At 38.0% G+C, this 22,201-nt stretch overlaps 1 protein-coding gene across 18 annotated transcripts in view; it reads right to left on the bottom strand.

The window, feature by feature from the left end:
- LOC100444041 (liprin-beta-1) overlaps positions 1-22,201 on the bottom strand; it is a 176,320-nt gene that overhangs the window by 7,613 nt on the left and 146,506 nt on the right. For 4 of the 18 annotated variants that reach the window (XM_054527029.2, XM_009247578.4, XM_063711722.1 and 1 more), the window contains 14 exons: positions 21,646-21,730; positions 20,207-20,361; positions 15,988-16,103; positions 15,069-15,125; positions 13,724-13,784; positions 13,333-13,362; positions 10,942-11,113; positions 10,444-10,476; positions 7,901-8,051; positions 7,478-7,606; positions 5,844-5,994; positions 5,043-5,154; positions 4,838-4,926; positions 32-154 (listed from right to left, as the gene is read on the bottom strand). In XM_054527029.2, the coding sequence (XP_054383004.1) occupies positions 32-154; positions 4,838-4,926; positions 5,043-5,154; positions 5,844-5,994; positions 7,478-7,606; positions 7,901-8,051; positions 10,444-10,476; positions 10,942-11,113; positions 13,333-13,362; positions 13,724-13,784; positions 15,069-15,125; positions 15,988-16,103; positions 20,207-20,361; positions 21,646-21,730 (1,464 nt within the window). The remainder of the gene's footprint in view (positions 1-31; positions 155-4,837; positions 4,927-5,042; positions 5,155-5,843; positions 5,995-7,477; positions 7,607-7,900; positions 8,052-10,443; positions 10,477-10,941; positions 11,114-13,332; positions 13,363-13,723; positions 13,785-15,068; positions 15,126-15,987; positions 16,104-20,206; positions 20,362-21,645; positions 21,731-22,201) is intronic. The other 14 variants (XM_063711729.1, XM_054527031.1, XM_063711727.1 and 11 more) reach the window with 7 other exon arrangements.

Here is a 22,201-nt window from a genome sequence, read left to right as displayed (position 1 = left end):
ATGCTTATAAACCTCAATCTTAAAACACTACCTCATCAGATGGCCGCCTCCGTAGACAGTTTGGTTCAAAGTTATTGATCCTCAGGACCTGGATGGCCCTTTTGATACTGAGATGGTGTAGCACACTCACAACCTTCAAAGACAGTAAGTCATCCTGCAAAAAAGAACAAAAGGAGCAGCTCACTGTGCTGGCCTGTAGCAGGAGGATTTTCTTAGGGAATCTCAGAAAACTGGAGTAAAAGGAAAAGAGCCCCTCAAACCAATATGCCCCAAGAGCTTGTCAGAAACCACTTTCCCATTTGGAACAAAATCTTCCCCCAAACCCCAGATTAGTATTTTTTGCCAATGAAGCTGACTTCCACCTGTTTCTCTCTCTTCCAGATGCTCTGAGATATGTAGAACCCCAGGGCTCTGAAAAACACAGTTTGAAAAGCACTTGCTGGGTCACTACAAAAGGTGATCTGCTTTGACTTGATCTGCACATACTACAAACAGGGAATTTATTTGTTTCCTCTTTAGTTTTGAGGACTTTATCTGTGGATAAAGTACTTAGGCATTGGATAAACTGCCCTCTCTATTTCCTTTCAGCAGATAGCGAAGAGCAAACGATGCTCACTGGTGAACGTGATCAAGAGTTGGCTTTCTTTTTTCATCTTTGTTTTTTTTGGAGAGACAGGGTCTCACTATATCGCCCAGGCTATCTCAAACTCCTAGGCTCAAGCAGTCCCCTGGCCTCAGCCTCCCAAAAAGCTGGGATTACAGGCGTGAGGCACCGCTCCTAGCAAGGCTGTGTTTTCTGAACTAAGGCACACCATAGTTTTGGGGAAAATCAGAACAGTGCTCTTATTATACTATTCCCTGACCTTAATAATTCTCTAGTTCTAAATTATTTTTTAGTAAGGACCTGTCTGCTATTGAATAGCTCTAGATTATTATGGTTTATCTAGCAGACATTGTGAAAAATTTTGGCAAAACTATATCAATCAGTGCAAAGGTTTTGGTCAGAGTTAAGGAGAGAAGAAAAATGAAGTTATAAGTATCACATATATTATCAATCAACCCCTTCAAGGAAGAATTTTCACCAGTCTGTGGCTCTTGGGAATATTTTCAAATATACCTAACACACCAAAACGAATTATTTCAGAAGAAGGTGATATTGGGGGCAGTAGGAAGATAAGCACCAGTCTACTTCCAAACACACCCAGAAAATAAACAAGGAAAACATCCATTTTAGACACACCTTTCTGATAAAACATTTCTCATCAAAGAAAGAAAAAAATGTAATCTACTACAGAAATATTTAATAAAAATATTAATCAGTTTAAATCCTTGAAGCTACTAATCGGGCAAAAATTATTTCCTGAAGTTTCTCTGGAGTAATTCCTTTAAAATAGTGTCTTAAGACATGTTAGAAAGAGTACTTGTTTTAATCTAGGATTGAGACACCCATTCCAAACATTTCAGTGTGGGCTCTTTTCATCTAACTAGTCTATCAGCTTAAAAAAATATCTGAATGCACAATGTTTACAGTGTGATTAAAATGTTAATTATTTTTGAAATTCTTTATACTTTGAAGGATTTTAAAAAGAAACAGTTTTATTGTATATCAAAACAGACTTTCTGGGTGATTTTCTTCCTAATTTTGGATTTTTTAAAACTTTTTATTTTAAAATAATTTTAAATTTGTGGAGGAGTTGCCAAAGATAGAATTCTGTATACCTTTCACTCAGCTTCCTCTAATGTTAACATCTGACATAATCACGATTACATTCCTCAAAACTAAGAAATTAATGTACAATTGACTAAATTGCAGACTTTATTCACATTTCACCAGTTTGTCCAGTAAGGTCCTTCTTCTGTTCCAGGATCTAATCCACATTAAAACACATATTTTGTGACTTAGGACTTCTGGGGTCAAATTTTCCAGGGTCATTTACTCTTTTATAGCCATTTCACAGATGCTTCTTGTGATTTTAAGCTTGAATTTGTCCACATTCTCAGGGGGAACATACTTACACTTAGATAGGGAGGCAAATATTTACTGAATGTGTTCTAGTCATAATCGTGAGCTATTAAAAGCAGGGATCTTGAAACAGCCTGAGTTCAAACTCTCTATGACTTTCTATTGCTAACTGTGGAAACTTGGTTACCAAGTTACCCAATCTCTGGATTCCTTCCTTTATACATGTAAAAAAGTAGGGATAATAATAGTATTATAATAGTATAGATATACAGATTATGTGTGTGTGTGTATATATGGCTACACATACACACATATACAAACATACATATATGTGTATGTGTGTGTATATATATACATACTCTATGTATCTACAGTATTACATATGTGTGTATAATACTATGTATATATAGTATTATATAATTATATAGTATATATGTGAACAAATTCAAGCTTAAAATCACAAGCAGCGTATGTGAAATGGCTATAAAAGAGTAAATGACCCTGGAAAATTTGACCCCAGAAGTCCTAAGTCACAAAATGTGTGTTTTAATGTAGTGTCCTAGATTAGATCCTGGAAAAGAAGGAGGACCTTACTGGAAAAACTGGTGAAATGTGAATAAAGTCTTCAGTTTAGTTGATTGTATTAACATCTACGTTAATTTCTTAATTTTGATGAATGTAATCATGATTACGTAAGATGTTAACATTAGAGGAAGCTGAGTGAAAGGTATACAGAATTCTAGCTTTGGCAACTTCTCTGTAAATCTAAAATTATTTTAAAATAAAAAGTTTTAAAAACTTTTTAATATATATTATTCACACTATAATAATATTAGTAATATTAACTAAAAGGGTTATTGAGAATCCAGTATTAATATGAGCAAAATGCTTAAAAGGATGTTTGACACATAGTAAATGTGCAACATACTACACATATTAGTATTATTTCACGCAGGTTTACGTGATGTGCCCATCAAGGTAAGGGGCTTGGGTTCAATGATAGAGAAGAAAAATCCATGAACTGAACTCCAAATTTTTTTGATATTGAGAAATGCCTACTTAAGTTGGCTGTTTAAAACTCGCTACTTGAAAAAGATTATGCTTAGGGTAGTTAGGTCTATAACCTACTTCACAAAAAGCTGTTTAAATAAAAGAATTTTAGGCCGGGCACAGTGGCTCACGCCTGTCATCCCAGCACTTTGGGAGGCCGAGGCAGGTGGATCTCCTGAGGTCAGAAGTTCCAGACCAGCCTGGCCAACATGGCAAAACTCCATCTCCACCAAAAATACAAAAATTAGCCAGGAGCAGTGGTGTTCACCTGTAATCCCAGCTACTCAGGTGGCTGAGGCAGGAGAATCACTTGAACCTGGGAGGTGGAGGTTGCCGTGAGCTGAGATTGTGCCACTGCGCTCCAGCCTGGGCAACAGAGTGAGACTCTGTCTCCAAAATAAATAAATAAATAAAAGAATTTTAAGTAGAACACAGCCGGGCTCGGTGGCTCACACCTGTAATCCCAGCACTTTGGGAGGCCGAGGCAGGTGGATAACGAGGTCAGGAGATCGAGACCATCCTGGCTAACATGGTGAAACCCCGTCTCTATTAAAAATACAAAAAATTAGCCGGGCATGGTGGCGGGTGCCTGTAGTCCCAGCTACTCGGGAGGCTGAGGCGGGAGAGTGGCGTGAACCCAGGAGAGGGAGGTTGCAGTGAGCCGAGATTGCACCACTGCACTCCAGCCTGGGCGACAGAGCGAGACTCCATCTCAAAATAAAATAAAATAAAATAAAAATAAAAATAAAAATAAATAAATAAAGAGAATTTTAAGTAGAACATTAATAGTGGTATGGAACCTAAAACAATGTTCTCCTGGAATCCATCTTTCCCACTGCTGTAAAGCAGGGAATAGTCCTACACATTGGCTGGAGGGCTAGAAATGTACAATAATGAAGGAAGTGGAGTGGAAGTCTAGCCTTCCTCCCTCCTCCTTTAACCCCAGTAACTCCTGCTGTAGCAGAACTGGGCTGAAGTGAGACGGGTGATAGGGTTTCAGGTAACAGTTGTCCAGAGTGGAAAGGCAGGGAGAAGACAAGTCCCTGAAGATGTCAGGTCAAAAGGGTGGCCTCTTCCAAACGGTCATTGCACATAGAAACCCATAACTTAGAGATAGCTTGGGCTTAAAAATTCTACATTCTATTTAAAAAATATCTTTAGGCTGGGCGTGTTGACTCATGCCTATAATCCCAGCACTTTGGGAGGCCGAGGCAGGCAGGTCGCTTGAGGTCAGGAGTTTGAGACCAGCTGGCCAACATGGCGAAACTCCGTCTCTACTAAAAATACAAAAAAATTAGCTGGGTATGGTGGCGTGAGCCTGTATGTAGTCCCAGCTACTCGGGAGGCTGAGGCGGGAGAATGGCTTGAACCTAGGCGGTAGAGGTTACAGTGAGCTGAGGTCGCGCCATTGCACTCCAGCCTGGGTGACAGAGAGAGACTCCATCTCAAAAGAAATAATAAAAAAAAATCTTTATGAGATATAATTTGCATACCATAAAATGTACTCATTCAAAGTGTACACTTCAGTGTTTACATTGTTGAATGTATTACATATAAAATCAACCTTCTGGAGAGCTTAGTTTAAATTAGGCTTCACTTAGCTTACACTGGGGTTTCACATTATCCCAAGCCTGTTCAATCACAATCACCAAATGCTGCAACTTCAACTTCACGGGAAATATGCCTGCCATTCTCCTCAAGTTCAAGCAACAGCTTCAAACTCTGGTGGAATCACTGAAAACACTGTGTTTGGCTTACTCAATTCCTGTGTTTTTCAGAGAAAAAAAGTTTTCCTCCCCCAAACCCCAGGAGTGAGTCACTTACAACAGTCATGTAATGTAGCATTCGACCATCAACCCGTCCTTCATCAAACTGGGTCTTATATTGAGGGAGGCCAATATCATCCAACCATCCTAAAAGAGAGAGGCCAGTGTTGCTACCATGCCACAAAACATCTGTTCTTGTAACTAAAAAGAAAAAGCAGCTATGTATATAATTATTTCATTTTGTTAGAATAAAAACTCCTTACTAGTGACCCAGTTGAAATCCAGCTTCCCGTGATTGGTTTCTTCTTCAGATCCCAGGGCTTGGAGTGCCAGCTGGAGTTTCTTTCGATGAAGTGAATGCTTGATTCCAAGTTCCTGAAACAATAAACATTGACTTTATAATTCTATCTATATAGGCTGGGTGCCACTGGCAAAGGATGCAAATTTCTCCAAAATGAAGCTAGCATTAAAGACCCAATTCAATACTAAATTACAACCCTAACTTGGGCTAGTAAAGTGTTGTTGAACAAAAGGTCCCTGAAAAGCCAAGACCACCACAATTATCTTAGGGGTGTGTTAGGCATTCCCTAGTGACTCATTTTCTTTGTAAGCTAGGAACTGTAGCATGCATAAAACGAATTTGACTCTTATTTTGTACAAAATATTAAATAATTGGGAAGAAATGTTAAATAATTAGATATAAATTGTAGGGTGCTTTTTTTTTTCCTTTTGCAAAGTGAAGTTAATTGCATATCTTACACTGAGAAAACAGGCCAATGATAAAGCCATACAATGATTTTGAGAAATATGAACTTAATTATGCTTATGTAATTATTTTTCATTAAAATGCCCAATGGCTTAAGTGTTCCATAAGGAATCATCAAGACCAGGTCCTCCCAAGACCACCAGAAAAAATAAGCATGAAGCAATTGAAAACCCAAACTTGTGTTTAGAGAGTTTTTACTGGCTTCACTCATAGCCCTTTCTAGACTATAAAACAACCCTACATTCATACTGTTTTCTTCTCAGTATCCATTGTGTGAACAAAATAGAGAAGAAGTCACCTTCTCTAGATCTTGTTGAGAAGCCTGCAAAAGCGTTTGGCCGGATGCAATCCAGTGCTTGCCAGAATTCAGGTATGAGCCCAAGCCCTGTTCCATCAGCCAATTGCAAACCTGCTCCTTGGTCCACTTGGCAAATGGCATATCCAAGTCACTACAGGAAAATGAGTAATTGCATGAAAAATAATCCAAAGCCAATCCTGTGGCTTATCATTAGTTTTAAACAACTATACATTCAATAGACATGGAAATTCCCTGGTGATACACATTTGACCACGAAAAGCTTAATTTTTAGTATACATTGGAGGAACAACTGGTTGAAAGTTATCTTCTAAGACCACTGTCTTCATTTCAAATGAAACCACAAAAGATTTAATGTGATAGAGCAAGAACAAGTGCTACAGAAAAAGACTAAACTGGACAAACACAAGTCACTGTATCAGTTTCAACCAATGTTGTTTGAAGATTGGATTCCCAGACAGGAAACTCAGTTGGACTGAAAGAAACTTAAGTCTAATTTGAACTAACTTTAGCAGAATTATGGCTTATTTCCATATGGTAACCAATGAGAAGAGGGCAATATGTTGTCACTGAGTGTAGGAAACAATCAAAGCAAAATTCCTGTTTTCTTTTACTTAGATACACAAATAGTGTTCTTGTTCCGGGGTGGGGGCAGGGTGCGGAGGAGAAGATGAATGTTCTTTTTTAAATAGCACAAGGAGCTCTACTGTGTTCAAAGACAACATATGGCAAATGAAACTGTTTGGTATTTGAAGAAGGCCAAAGAGAGTTTCCTCCTTGATGTAACCTATGTCCAGTGTTCCACCTGTATGGGAGGGGCTATATTTAAAGGGTTTCTAGTCAGTCTATTATACTGTTAAAAGATTTGGTATCAATGCCTTGTACTTTATGTTTGCCAACCCCACCCTCTTATACACAGTGAGTCAATGTAGTAGTTCTAAGCCAGCCCTAAACTTTGGTAAGAGTGTCAGAGCAGTTCTTAGAATCTTAATGGATAAAATATTATATAGTCCTGATAAATATAAGGATTCTGATAGCATTTTTGTCTTTAAGTGCTTTCATAGATTCTGTTATATACTAATATTTCTTGAGTAGTTATTATCTGCCAAATATTTAACACATATTAACTTGTTTAACCTTCATGATCAGCTTTTGGGGTAGGTACTAATTATGATGATGAGAAGACTGAGGCACAGGGTGTGGAAGCTGTTGCTCAAGGTCACCCAGCTGGTAGAAAGTGGTAAGGCCAGAAAGCAAATCCAAGTGGTCTGATTCTAGAACATACTCTTAACCACTATGCTATCCCATCTTTCCAAAGTTATGCTTTAGAGTACTTGTAATTACCATCTATGTAAAATTTAAGTCTGAAAGCCATTCTAACACAGATGCTGCTGACACTTTAGCTCTGGCCTCTCCCCTAGTACGCACAGCCCTCACCTTCTGTATGTTCATCAACCAGTGACAAATTGCACTGCTCTAAAGATGATGGCCCCTTTCACTAGACACAGCATTAAGCAATGACTTTGTTTAACCCAATGACAGTACTAACACTGCAGGACTCATGAGGCTATGATGCTGGGTAGAGATGCAAAAGTCTATCAGTTGGCTCTTCTTACCTGTTAGACTGTCCCAAGTCTCGAGACCAACCCAGTCGGGGCCCCGCGGTTGCCCTTGTCCCTCCTCTTTTGAATTCAGGCTCAGACATGTCATCTGGGTTGAATGTAGTTGATTGACTTCTCCTAAGTCTGAAGAAGACATAACACACATGGCCAGTATTAGACCTGAGGAGGCCTTAGACTTGTTAATAAGAACATTTTTAACTAGTGCACCTACTGGAACTAATCCTCTTTGTGTCGTTAACATAGACATTTAAATTTAAACTTTAACTAAGACCCAATGAGTTAGTAAATCCCACATCACAATCCAAACTTCCTTCCATAAGAGGAATACAAAGGCCTTACAAGTCCATGCCCACTTCCAGCCACTTTTAAGCAACATGTAAGACAGGGCCCACTCCACTTGTTCACTGCTTTACTTACTTTCCAAAGAGTTTCATGATACCTCTGGATTTCTTTTTGGAATCTGGAGATGGAGGCGGTATCTGGAAGGGACTGTTCCTCTGTGAATCTTTTGGCCGAGAAGAAGCACCAGCCAGATCTAGGTTCTCTGCTGTCTCTTTTTCTGTTTCAGCTACTCCAAGTGCAGAATACCGACAATGAATTTTAAAATATGGAATGAACATGATGTTAATCTTCTTGGTTCTAGAACTGTTAAGAATTCTTCTGTTGGTCTATAAATCAGTGATTTACAAAGAGCACCTTGTAAATATTAGAAATGGAACACACATGTATGTTCTGCTCCATAGTTTACTGCGTGTAAAGTTAATAACATTACAAGCCCTTTGGAGATTAAAAGAGTGTGATATGATTGCCATATTCTTTCCTTGAGTGATTTGAATTCATAATGGAATTATTCCCAATCTTTCCATAGCATGTGGTACTGTTGACTACCTCCTACATCCTTCAAAATCATCTCCTTTCGCTTCTTGACATGACCACTTTCCCACATCTGTCATCTGATAGTGTCTTTGCTGTAGCACCCCTGCTTTTTTTTCTTCCCCGATGCCACTTTAAGATTATGTTCTAAGTGCCCTCTAGAGGATCAAAATCTCTGGGCCTAATCTCTCTCTCCAGGCTCCCAGGCTCTGTATCTAAATGCCTGTGATATTCCCAATTCAGTGTGTCGGGACATCTGGGACTTCACAAATTCATCCAATTTCCCCGAGAGTCTTTTCCTCTATTTTTTTTTTTTTTTTTTTTTTTTTGAGACAGAGTCTCACTCTGTTTCCCAGGCTGGAGTGCAGTGCCGTGATCTCGGCTTACTGCAACCTCTGCCTACTGGGTTCAAGCAATTCTCTGCCTCAGTGTCCCAGGTAGCTGGGATTACAGGCACCCGCCACCACGCCTGGCTAATTTTTGTATTTTTAGTAGAGACGGGGTTTCATCATCTTGGCCAGGCTGGTCTTGAACTCCTGACCTCGTGATCCACCCACCTCGGCCTCCCAAAGTGCTGGGATTATGGGCATGAGCCACTGTGCCCGGCCTCCTCTCTTAAATGTTCTTATTTGATATTTGGTTAATACTAATACTGTCCCTGTTACTCTAGCTCAGACTCTATGCCATTTTCCTTTTACTCTTTCTCCTTTGGCATTTACATCAAATCAGTTACCCAGTGCAAGCAATTCTTTATTTATGAAATGTATTCCAATCTATTAAATCCTAGGCACTGAGAGAAGAATGAACTGAATATGCCTAATTTTTCTTTTGACATAAAGTAAGTGCCTGTTGATTTTACCTTAAAAGAATCACATCCACAGTTGCCACTCTCAGATCTCCAAGCACTAACTATTTCAGTTCTTTTAGCTGTCCCTTAGTGGACAATCCCATACTAGCAAACGCAAGGGCTACTGTTGTCTTCAGTGTGAGATTTTATACTTTATAAAAGAAAGTGAAAGTTGTACTAAAATCACAAGAACAGTGTTTCAGCAAGATCTATGAGTTGCAGAAAGTTGATTTTTCTACAAAGCAGAGCTGTGATTACAGGTTATAATAAGCAGCATTTACCTCTTAGCATTAACAAAACAGTTCTTCTAAGAAAGATGCAAAAAAAAAAACTATTTGAAAATAGTTGTCTGAACAGATCAGTTTATTTTATGCATCCAGTGTTCATTCTAGACATTTATATCTATATAGAGAGAAGTCCTGTTTGCTGGTCCATGTGAATAGATAAGTGGATATCTATACAAGGTAACAGCACCTTTTGGAAAAACCCAAAGGAACTTTCCCAATTCAAATCCTTCAACCATGATGGGTACAGGTGCCCCTGAAAATGCTGCCTAGCTTATCCTCCTCTTAAAACTACCATATTTCTCTTTTTTATTTTGAGAACTTTTTTCCCCATTTGTCCCCTGCCTTACAAAGAGGAAAACTGAGCTGCCCCTCTTCTAAAATCACTTTGGGGGGTAACGCCTCAGATATCAAGTAAAGTTGCTTCTGTTATCACTAAATATTACCTCCATCTTCAAAGTAATAAAACGTCAGAAGAATGTTCCCCTAAGAGAAGTAAGCCTAAAACTATAATATTCAATGTCTTCTATAAACCTCCCTATATGGCTAAAAAAATTTCTTTTTGGAGGCTGGGGGAAATGTAAGCATGGAGAATGGACTGCAAGGACCTGGGAGTTAGTGTGTGGTAATACGCACTTCAAGGCTGAAAGAGCTGCAATGTACAATGCCAGGACATTCCTGCCCTGCACTCTGAGGGATGCTGCACACATCTAGGTCCTCTCAAAGCTATTCACACAGTGAGTGTTACTAGTATTGGTTAAAACAGCACTTAGGCTCAGAAGCAAAGCCTCTACAGAGTCCTTTTTAGCAGAAGGTGGAAAGAACACTCCAGAATAGAGAACTACATTTTCTGATTGCTGTCAGATCGCTTTCTAGAGATCACAGATGCCAAGAGCAGGGATTAGATTGGTTTGGAGCACAGTGTTGGTGAAGGCTGGCATGCAGGGGTACAATACCTAAGGTGGGTGCACTGGCACTTCGTTTACGATCTTCAGATATCCCAACAACGCACACAATCACACGCAGCCCAATGGAGAGAACACAGAGATGACAAAATGAAACACAGATCAGACTCCTCCTCGCCAAATACACACCGTGGAGGAGAGGCATGCGGCACACTGTGCTTCTGATGTTACACACAGGCTCAATGTCAATGTTAATTTATCCACTATCACAACAGATGGGAAACTCCATGATGAAGTCAAAGGGAATCATGATTTTAGGTCTTTCCGCTAAGTTTATACCACACGAGAGAGCAGGGTGAGAGTCTATATATCTTCACAACACTAAATTAAATCCACGGAGGCATTTTTTGCTAAATTCCCCCTAAGTCATTCACCTTCATTTCTGAGAAAGAGAAATGAATCGATGAATGAAAGTGTAAGGGAAGGGAAGACACTGCTCTTTTCCTCCTTGTGGAAGAATTAGGGCAAAGGCATTTTGGCCATACGTACCCAAGTTTGGTGCGCTTGCTGTTCTCTTATTACTTTTGATTTTAAAAAAGCCCCGGCCAAAGGAAGATCTGACTTTTCGAGTGCCGAAGGGGTTGTCATCCATGGAGGTGTCCTGCCCTGGGGGTCTGGGAGGAAGGGTCCCAAATGGCCTGCTTTCTGCCGGAGCTCTGTCCTGAAAGGCAGATAAGAATAGTGAAACAGCTTTCAGGTGCGGCATCCTTAGCACATGCCAGGCTAATAGCAAATACTCACTCACGCCACATCCATGAGTTTATTCAAAAGAATAACTGAACTAACACATTGATCACCAATGCCAAATGCCTTATCAGAAGTTGAAAAAAAATCAATTCTGAAAGCTACTTAAGAAACAACAACAAAAGCAACAAGGAAAACATGTTCATCACTAATCTAGAATCAATATGTTTAGGGCTTTAAATATTTAGGATACAAAAATTCTTAAATTTTGTTTGCCTCATTCCTCAAAAGACATGGAGACATTACATAACCAGAAAAATAGCAGCATATTTCTGACTTTTCTAACAATTATGACATGGATTTAGCTATAATACAGTTCATATTCGTATATTATAACTTTGTCAATAGAAGCCCAATATAATATTAATTATTCTACAAAGCAGGCATTAGTCCAAACTTCTATACCAGCAGTATAAGGAGATTCTACTCCAGTTATTTTAAATATTCTCCTCAAAGAATAATAAAATGAAGGCACAGTGAGCAACTTTATTTTGAGCTTTTTGGTTCTTTGAATTGGCAATTAGAGCTGGCTGTAACACAGTATATTATTTTAGTATTTATACAAAGATGCTTTGCCTAGATCAATGTTGTGAAGTGTTTCCCCTATATTTTCATCTAGCAGTTTTATGGTTTCTGGTCTTATATGTAAGTTCTTAATCCACCTTGAGTTGATTTTCGTTGATTTGGTGACAGGTGGAGTCCAATTTCATTCTTCTACATATGGATATCTAATTTTCCCAGCACCATTTATTGAAGTGGGTGTCCTTTCCCCACCGTATATTCTTGGCACTTTATACAAAGACACTTTTGTCTTCTTGTTCTCATTTCTCTATTCTTTCCCTCTGCTTCTTTTTTCTGCAGAAGTAGAAATAATTCTTGCCCTCCACTTCTTTTTTTACAGAAGGAGAGAAAAGGGTGAGGGGATATAGGTATTTTAGGTGGTTATTTTACTCTATATATCTACAGCTCATAGAAACCAAAAGTTTGCAGATGGCACAATTTAGTGATATTATCATCCATGGTTCAACAATGACATCAAAATCATTTAACCATTTATTGAACTGAAAGGACAAAAAGGATTTTAATTCTAGCTGTCATTACTGGCTGCTTTGTCAATTCTATCCACATATGACTCAGGCACTAAGAGCCAACAGTCAAGAGACTGGATCTGGAAGTAGCCTATCACGCTGTAATCTTCACAAGGTTAATGGCAGAAAATCAGAGGACAGAACAGGCACAGTGGCTCATGCCTGTAATCCCAGTACTTTGAAAGGCAGAGGTGGGAGGATTACTTGAGCTCAGGAGTTCAAGATCAGCCTGGGCAACATAACAAGATCTCATCTGTACTTAAAAAAAAATTAAAAAAACAAAAACAAAAAAACAGCCGAGTATGGTGGTGCACGCCTGTAATCCCAGCTACTTGAAAGGCTGAGGTGGGAGGGTCACCTGAGCCCAGGAAATCGAGGCCACAGTGAGTTATAATTGCACCACTGCACTCCAGCCTGGATGACAAAGTGATACCATTTAAAAAAAAAAAAAAAAAAAATCAGGGGAAAGAAGAATTGAGCACATGTTGATGACATCTTTAAACATACCAAAATGTTTGCTTTAGATGGACACCGGGTATATAATCTAATGGTAATCCAAGAAGGGCTTTTGGGGAGGTCTAAGGAAGCTCAGTTATGGTCATTAGGAACATTAAGTAGCATGATTGAGAGATTATGGTTTTGTTTTTTAATAACTTACTGAAGTGAAATTCATAACAAAATTAACAATTATAAAGTGCACAATTCAGTGGCATTTAGTATGTTACGATGTGGTACAACCACCACCTCTACCTGGTTCCAAAACATTTCCATTATTCGAAAGCAAAACCCCTTATCCTTAAACAGCTTCTCCCCATTCTTCCCTCCTCTCACCACTGGTAACCACTGATCTGCATTCTATTTCTATAGATTTATCTGTTCTAGATGTTTCACATAAACGGAATCATATAATATGTGAACTTTGTGTCTGGCTTCATTTAGCATAATGTTTTAGAGGTTCTGAAAGTTTTTATCTACTGGAGACATTTAAGCAATTTACATGTAATGGAAGTAGAAATATTTTTGCATCGTAATTTGGACAAAAAGTTACCTCTGAAGTCTTCTGAATAGATTCCTTTTCCTGTTCAAAGCAATAACAATATTTAAGGTTGTTAGGGAAATCCTTTTATAATTCTGAATTTGTCACATACAACTCCATAAGTTAAAATAATTTTATATCTACTTCTAAGCTACAAAATCTTAGTATTGTTTATTTTCCAAAATGTTTTATTAAAGTCTCCATTTTTGGTTTTACATACTATTTTCAATCCTTCATATTCATACTTCTTAATATTTACTGTTAAACCTAATATTTAATAATTTTCCACTAAAAACCACAAGCTCTTCATAAGAGTTTTATTTGCAAAAAGGGAAAAGATGAAGATCCCTAAACAGTTTTTTCTCAGGATAACAGACAAAAAAACAAAAAACACAGAACCCACCCCGTCAGATGTCTCTTTCTTCAGATTGCCCAGGCTGCTGGACTTTTGCAGACTTGAAGTTCTAAAAATAACAGTAATAAGAATTAATAATAAGTGGCTCCAGTGCCACTGTTTCTAAGTAAAACATCTTGGAAAGAAACTAAAATTGCGTGTGGGTTGAATCCTGGTAATAAAAGAAAATCTGGAATCAGGCAGTCACTTATGTGCTTAACTAAATGACAACATTTAGTTCTTTTAAAAGCAGGGGTGATTAACTGTCCTGCCAATAATTCTAACTGTCTTGCACATGTTAGAAGAGCTGGAAAAGCACTTAGGACTAGCCTTGTGATGTCAATATTCGAAAATAAAGCAGTGTTTTCCATGGACTAGTGCTGCATCCTCTGCATGTAGTAGGAACTTTAAAAATACTCATGTACTATTTATACCTAATCCTTCTAATTAAAATAAATAATGGAAGTTTTACTTTTCAATTCACAAGGGAATCACTTTTCTGAGTCTGGCAAAGCAATTCATTTTATAGTTCTAATTAAAGCACAGTAGAGGAATCCCTAATGCTGCCCATAATAATTCATTTGCTATCCTAGTGAAGGCAAAGAGACACTATAAACATCCAGAGACTTTCTCTTTCACATAACTAATATTCAATTATATAGAGCTTGTGTTACTAAAAACTTGAAGGTAGAGATATGTGACCAGTTTAGAGAGAGTGACAGAGAAGTGATGTATTTGCCTCTACGAAACAGAATAATATAAATATGCACATTTACAAACTTTCAAAAGGCATTTCTTCTGTATTTAGGTGTATTGCCAGAAGTATCAACTACCAAATAAAGTAAAAGATAATAGTGAGAAAAGAAAAGATCTCATTTTTGAGTGCTACTCTGAAAATAGACTTTCCTAATTTAATCCAGACTTTAACTTGGATAAACATAGATATTAGGTCAGTTCATAAAACTGAAAGTGCAAAAAAACCCATCTCAGCTTTTCCAGCATCACATCATTCCCTGTGATGCCTTCCCACTGGACTCAAAATATGTCAGTGCAAAAATGAATTAAAAGCATTGGACTTCAAACGAAAACTGATGAAGCAAGGCTAAAGACCTGCAAAACCCCAGCACGAGATCTGCAAAACCCCGGCATGAGATAATAGCAAATGAGAAATTATTTCTTTGTAAACTTACAGCTCCCCACCTTCATCCCCACCCAATTATTATAGCTACATTAATTTATTCAGTAATTTAACAGCCTCGGTCATTTGCTGTTAATATTAGTAATTGTTAGTATAACAGAACTCTCTTTCTCTAGCCTCAATCACATTTTTCACATTCAATAAAATGTAACTTACAAAAGTTTGTCACACAGTTGGGTATCAACAGTGGCACCAAGGATTATCTTTCCATCACTAAAATGTAAAGAACAAAAGGTATTTATTAACTTCACGAATAAAAGACCATATATGTTCTAAGTGAACAGATAAGTCAAAAACAAAAAATTGTGCAAAGGAAGCTATTTCTATTTTTTTTAAATGTCCTATTTTATTTGGCCTAAAATAAGACTAGACAATTTGGGAATATGTTGGCAAAACATTCTATTTGCTTAGAGACAAACTACTGTATCCTTTTCCTGTCCCCTTCAGACCCATCCTTCTAACGCACTCATAGCACATGACTGTGACTATTTAGTTTACAATCCTTTGACAGTTACCTATGACCTCGGATATAAAAATCCAAGTTCCTTAAACTTTTTTTTTTTTCTTTTTGAGACAGTCTCGCTCTGTCACCCAGGCTGGAGTACAGTGATGTGATCTCGGCTCACTTCAGCCTCCGCTTCCTGGGCTTATGTGATTCTTGTGCCTCAGCCTCCGAGTAGCTGGGATTACAGGCGTGTGCCACCACACTCAGCTAATTTTTGTATTTTCAGTAGAGACGGAATTTCGCCATGTTGGCCAGGCTGGTCTCAAACTCCTGGCCTCAAATGATCTGCCCACCTTGGCCTCCTAAAGTGAGCCACCACACCTGGCCAAGTTCCTTAAAATCTCTTTCTAACCTGACCACCCTACCTCCCCAGCCTGATCTCTTATTATTTCCTGCTTCACACCTTTTATTTCCATAATACAGAACTGATTACAGATCCCCCAGTGGATGTCTTCCTGTTTCTTACTTCTCTAGGTAAAAATTGTGTCTGTAAATAAATGCAATACATCCTTGTCTTTGGCTGATCTACTTTTTTGAACATTTATATTGCACTGTTAATAAATGACATACTTTTCCTCAAATGAAGTCTCTGGCTTAGGAGTCAACTTTGATTTTTCAGAAGTTTCCATGCTTATAGTTGCTGGCAATAATGAAGGGATGGAAACTTGCAAGATGGAGGTATGGAACTGTAATGTAATTATAAAAAATCAATCAATCAATCAATCAAAACAAAACACAAGCCACAGAGTAATTAAATAAACGTAAGAAAATTAAATGGTCTATTGACAAAATCTCATAATCAGTGTTCAGAACTCTATAAACTGATTTCAGAATATAAATATCTACATAGAAGAAGTAGTAATCAAGGAAATCATTCTGGAGGAAGGAAATTTTTTAACTTGGTTCTAAATAAGACACTGAATATTGTGAATAAGATGGTATACCAGTAAGTAAGTTAACAGTAATTTTTTTCTTTTTTTTGATACGGTGTCTTGCTATGTTGCCCAGAATGGTCTCGAACTCCTCGGCTCAAGCAGTCTCCTGCCGTAGCCTCCTGAGTAGCTGAGATTATAGACGAGTGTCACTGTACCCAGCTAGTAATAGTAAATCCTAACAACCTTAAGCCCTGGCTGAAATGTTGGTTCTGACACACTTGCCTAAGTGATCAGTGCTTAGCAAATCACTTCACTAGGCATCCATCAGTTTTGCCCTCTGTAAAATAAGAATGACAATGCCTACCCTGCAGGTTGCAATGATTTAACATAAGATTTGGGTAACATGTTTTGCTTTCAACACTCTATTATTATTACTATTTTTTGAGACAGGGTCTTACTTTGTCATCCACACTAAAGTACAGTGCTGCAATCGTGGCTCGCTGCAGCCTTGAACTTCTGGGCTCAAGTGATCCTCCCAACTTAGCCCCATCAAGTAGTTGGAACTACAGGCGTGCGCCACCACAACTGGCTAATGTTTAAAATTTTTTTGTAGAAACAGGGTTTCCCGATATTGCCCAGGCTAATCTGGAACTCTGTGCTCAAGCAGTCCTCCTGCCTCAGCCTCCCAAAGTGGGATTACAGGCATGAGCCACTGTGCCCAGCGAAAAGCTCCATTTTTACTTTAATTTCTCCTACTAATCTTATATGGAACATTGGTCAAGTCAGTTAATTATTATTCTATGTGCGTACTAGTTGACTAATTTCAATTAATATAATTGATGAAAAGTGTAATTAAAACCAATTGCAGTGGACTTTGTGGCTACCACTTAAAACACTTTGCTTAATGATAATAATAATATTACAGCAACAAATAAAATGCATAACACATTTCCTCAAACAAATGCTTTGTGCATCCTAAGGAAGGAGTCTTTGAAATAATTTTAATACTTCAGTTTTCAATAATTTTTTACAACTGTAGAGCAGTTAGATTGCAGGCCACATCATAAATGAATAAATGAAAAAAATTTCAGTAAAAAAAAAATGAACACAGTTTGCCGCAATGAACTCCTGCCAGTCAACCAGTCACAGTTCTTCACCTCTGAAAACTGCCTGGTAAGGACTCACACCGGTGAACACCCTTCTACACGCCAACCAGTCAGCAACAGTCTCACCTTAGTAACCACACATCTACAGTGGACGTTGACTCACACTTGCCTCAGAAAGTCCACCAATCCTTGAGCTCCAACCGTCCCAAAAACCCTACATATGATCAGCTGGAAGAGAATGTACTTGACCGGGAACACTCACTTACTTAAGTAAGTAATACATTCATCTTTGTGATTTTTGTTTCTGTTATTCAGTGGTGGTCTCATCCTTTAACGCAATAAAAGGTTATAAAATGTGAAGTCATATTATTATAAAGTAGGAGATTATTTCACTATCAATTTTTTCAGTTTGAATCTTTATGATGAATCCCGGGCAACTTATTTAGCCATCATTGCTGTTTCCTGAAGTTCATTTGTCTCTTGAGATTCCTAATCATGGGGAAAATATAACTATACTAACAGACCCATTTTCTTGATCTTTTTCCACCTTTAAGACTTTAACTCCAAACTCAGATACCCCTCCTGGCTTTTCTTTAAAAATGTGGCTGAACTCCCTCAATCCTCATCAAACCATTCTTGTTACAAACTTAAAACCTGTAATTAAACTACAATTCACATAGCAAAGACTTTTTCTAAAAGGATATGGGATTATTTGGGTATACCCTACATGTAACACTAGTTCTGTAACTGCAGCATACTCATTGGCTGTCAAATATTATTTTTGCTTTCAATATAAATATATATCTAACAATTAGGGGATATTTTCCACCAAAGTATTTCTTATTCCTTAACTAATTCCTTGATTAATGAAATATTTCAGCCCTCTCCTACATTTAAGAGAGAAATTTTCAACGTTTTCTCCTTGAATTCATTTTCATTCCATTCAAATTTCATCTTCTCATTGTGTAATTATCAGCAACAGATATAAAAGTAAAAATGCCACTTGGTTTCTTCTCACTACCTATAGTAAAATGTGAGAAGAGAAATGACCAAAAAAGGAACTGCTAAAATAAGGAAGCCAAGATTGTTTAAACAATGAAACTATTTCCCATTCCCGGTCTCTCTAGACAAAAAAAAAATTATACTAAAATTAAGAAATGGTTTCAGGGCAAAGATCAAGCACAAGGGCTATCAGGAAAACACGGTCTTAAGGTGAGCCAAGGATGTGGCTATAAAACCCTTTGCTAAGACCTCAGGATGGACTAGACTAGAATCAAACAAAAATAGAAAAAAAATACCTTAGGAAGATTACAGTAGTGCTGTCTCATTGAACCTTTGAAAAATGATCAAAGGCTCTAAAAATAATGGGATGTCCCACTGCAGCCTTACAGGGAACCTTAGCTAGAGACAGGCTTATGGTGAATTCAGATAGCTGTGGATGTGTTCTTCTGTAATGCAGTGAATTATAATGTGATTTGTATGAAATTCTAAATGTTTAAAGTATTACACCAAATTAGACTCAAAGGGACAGAGATAATGGAAAATGAAGAGATGAATTTGGATGTCTTTGGGCACTTTTGCAGGCACAAAACTGAGAAAACTACTCATCTGCAAATATAGGCAAAGGAAGGATGACTTAGAGAGAAGAGCCAATAGCCCAGAGGATTGGCAACACGTGCCTGGCTGGATTTTGGAATTGCTATGGACTGGTGACACCTGTGAGCCTTCCAGCTCCCCCTTTTTAATGGGAGTGGCTACTGCAGTTACATTATGCCTATCCAACCATCGTATGGGTGTGTGGAGGGCAGATAACTGTCCTTGAAATCCACAGCTCTTTAATTCAATGAAACAGTCCTCAAGAAGCTATGCGCAAGGAACTGTACCTGAGGAGCTTCACCCACATCTCGACCTGGTCTGGGTGACAAGATCCTGGGATGCTGACGCCTCACTGGAATGGGACTTAGGGGTCTTCGGAAAAGGGGTGAGTGTATTTTGCATGGGAGAGGGATGTAAAGCGGTGTAGCCAGAGGGTAGATTATATTTTCCAAATATGGTTGCACCAATATTTCCCATCCCACGTGTCCTAACAATGTAATGTTGTCACTTGTTCATCAAGAGGTAGGGTCTATATTTCCTCTCCTTGAATCTGGGTGGGCTGTAGGCCTGTGGCTACAGCAGAAGAGATGCCATGTGATTTCTGAGATAAATCATAACAGGCGATGCAAAGTTGCCTGGGCCTCTTGGAATGCTCACCCTTAGGATTGTGAGGAAGCCAAGCGGTCACATGTAGTTGTTCTAAATGGGGCCTCAGCTGAGGTCCCAGCCAAAAGCCAGCCCCAATCACCAGACATATGAGTGAGTTAGCCTTCAGATGACTCAGGCCCAGGCCTTCACGCCACTCCAGCTGATGCCAAGTGGAGCAGAGACGAGATGCTCATGCTGAACCCTGCTAAAGTGCAGAGTCATCAGCAAAAGAAATGCTGTCATTGAAGCCACAAAGTTTCGGTGTGGTGTACAATAGATAGCAAACAGATTTTCATGCCAGTTTGATGCAAAGTAAGGAGTGTATAACTGTTTATTCCTCTCCAGTGCTTCTTCCAAGTCTAAAGAAGTCAGAAGAAAATTTTATTCAATTATCTTTCAGAATCACCATCAGAAGTGGCCAAAGTCAATTTATTTATATAACCTCACTTGAGTTGATAATGGAACTGAGAAAGGAACCCATGTTTTTCATGTTATGAGCAGTGTTTTAACTTTCAATAACACAGTCTCTTCAACATGAAGGAAATATTGAAAGTCTATTAATACCTCTTCTGGAACACTTGTGTTAAATGGGTCACGACTGGGAGATCCCATTACTGGAGTGGGTGATGGACTTTTCTCCAGATCACTGAAACCCTGTGCATCCAGCAAAGAGGAGATGGAACTGGAATTGAGCAGATCTTCATATTCTCCATCTTTGTCTAGGAAAAGACAAAGCAAAGAGAAGACAACAGCAGCTTTTGATTTATATTTCACTTTTACAAGAAGATAAGAATCCCAATTATAATGAATATAAAATTTTTTCTGATCCTCAAAAATCAGAGTCAGCTTCTCCTGGCGGCCCTTGAAAAACAACAATATAGGACCTAGGAAACAGCATTTGAAACTAAGGCCAGGGGTTCTTGGGCCACAGTGGGTACCTGTGATATTAATAGACAAAGTCATACTTGATACATTGATTCATCAGATTGAAAGAAAATTAAAAGTTAACTTTTTCCAACAACTCTCTTGTAACTTTGTTTTAAAATCAGGGGCTTACAAATTTTAGTGTAGAAATATTCAAACTGAAGAATACCTGGTACAAAAAACAAATTCTGAATAGCAACGAAGTCCCATTTAAACAACTTAGTTTTCATCACTGCTGTGCTCTTGAAAAAACATAGGAGAACAGAAAAAACAGAAAGACAGATGACCTTTGATCTCTCAAGAGGATCCTTTTATGCCATTTTAAAGCAAAAAACGTCTGATGGAAAAAAGCAACCACATATTCATCAAAGCTGCAAACTTGAGAATTTTTTTTACATCTCTAGAAATCAAAAGGATTAAATGGTGAACAGCGCAGTGCCAGATATTCTTTCTTAAAAATAGAAAAAAATGATACTTAACACTCTAACCTACAAATAATATGAAATGGTAAATCATATACTTGTTTAAAGATCTTAATCAGAACACAGCTTCTTAATTTAGGTTTCACTAGAATGTTATTCTAATTTTATTAGAATTTAGTGTTATTAGAATTGTATGAGGATTAACTAAATATAACTCCTAGTGAGAAATCACTGTTTATACAACTCTTTATTGGAACAGAACATAGTTTTCAAGGGTGTAAGAAAATCTGTGCTGCTGTACATCGTTAAAAACTACCTCTTTTATTTACATGCAGTTGCACTGGTGTTCTTCTTCTTAAGCGTGCCACATTCTTTTCCCCCTAGGCTCTCTGCATATACTGCCGTTTTTCTCCCTCTGGAATGCTATCTCATCAACTCCTTAGAGAGGCACTCCCCAACCAATGACTCTACAGTACACTCACTCCTCAGGCTGGACACTTTCTGGCAGAGTACAGTTGCCTAATTGTTCAATCAATGAATTAGCTACCTAATTTGGGACAATGGGTATGATCCAGGAAAGAAACTGAGGCCAAATGTGTAAGTTTATAGCCACTTAGAGTCAACCAAAGTAGAAAAACTTTTAGAGCTCCACTCTACCTTTTTTACCTTGGGCCAGTACCACCGTATCTTGCATTTTCTTGTACCTGTTCAGGCACTGTCGAAGATCTTCTATTTTCCGATCCTAGAAATAAAATAAATTGTAATCTTTAATCCTATGTTCTTAAAAGAGTAATAGTAATTGCTTTTACATAAAGAATACGCATGATTCTGCCGAGAGAGCATTTAAAAAAAAAGAATAAGTAGTTGTGAATTATTTACATTATTTAAAGAATACTTCTAAGCTTTAGGAGGACTGGTAATAACTAGACTATGTTTCCTACATACATTAAAGATATGGGCAAAGTACCTCTAAATTTAGAGATCCTATCCTTTAGCTGCCATCTTTAAACAAACAAAAACAAAACAAGGTAATAAGACACAAAATAAAAAAAGAAAACAGTCAGCTTCAATTACTCTCCTCTCTAAGTCAAACCTTAAAGGAAAGACCCCCATCTTCTGTCTTTATTAGCCATCATTAATCACCATCTGGCTTCTCCTCTCTTAAAACACTCTACCAAGGTGACCTCCTATCTATTAAAAACAATGAACACTT

This window comes from Pongo abelii, chromosome 10 (genome assembly GCF_028885655.2).
Source record: "Pongo abelii isolate AG06213 chromosome 10, NHGRI_mPonAbe1-v2.0_pri, whole genome shotgun sequence".
NCBI lineage: Eukaryota > Metazoa > Chordata > Mammalia > Primates > Hominidae > Pongo > Pongo abelii.
The sequence above is the reverse complement of the archived record's forward strand: the minus strand, read 5'-3'. Positions and strand labels throughout refer to the sequence as shown.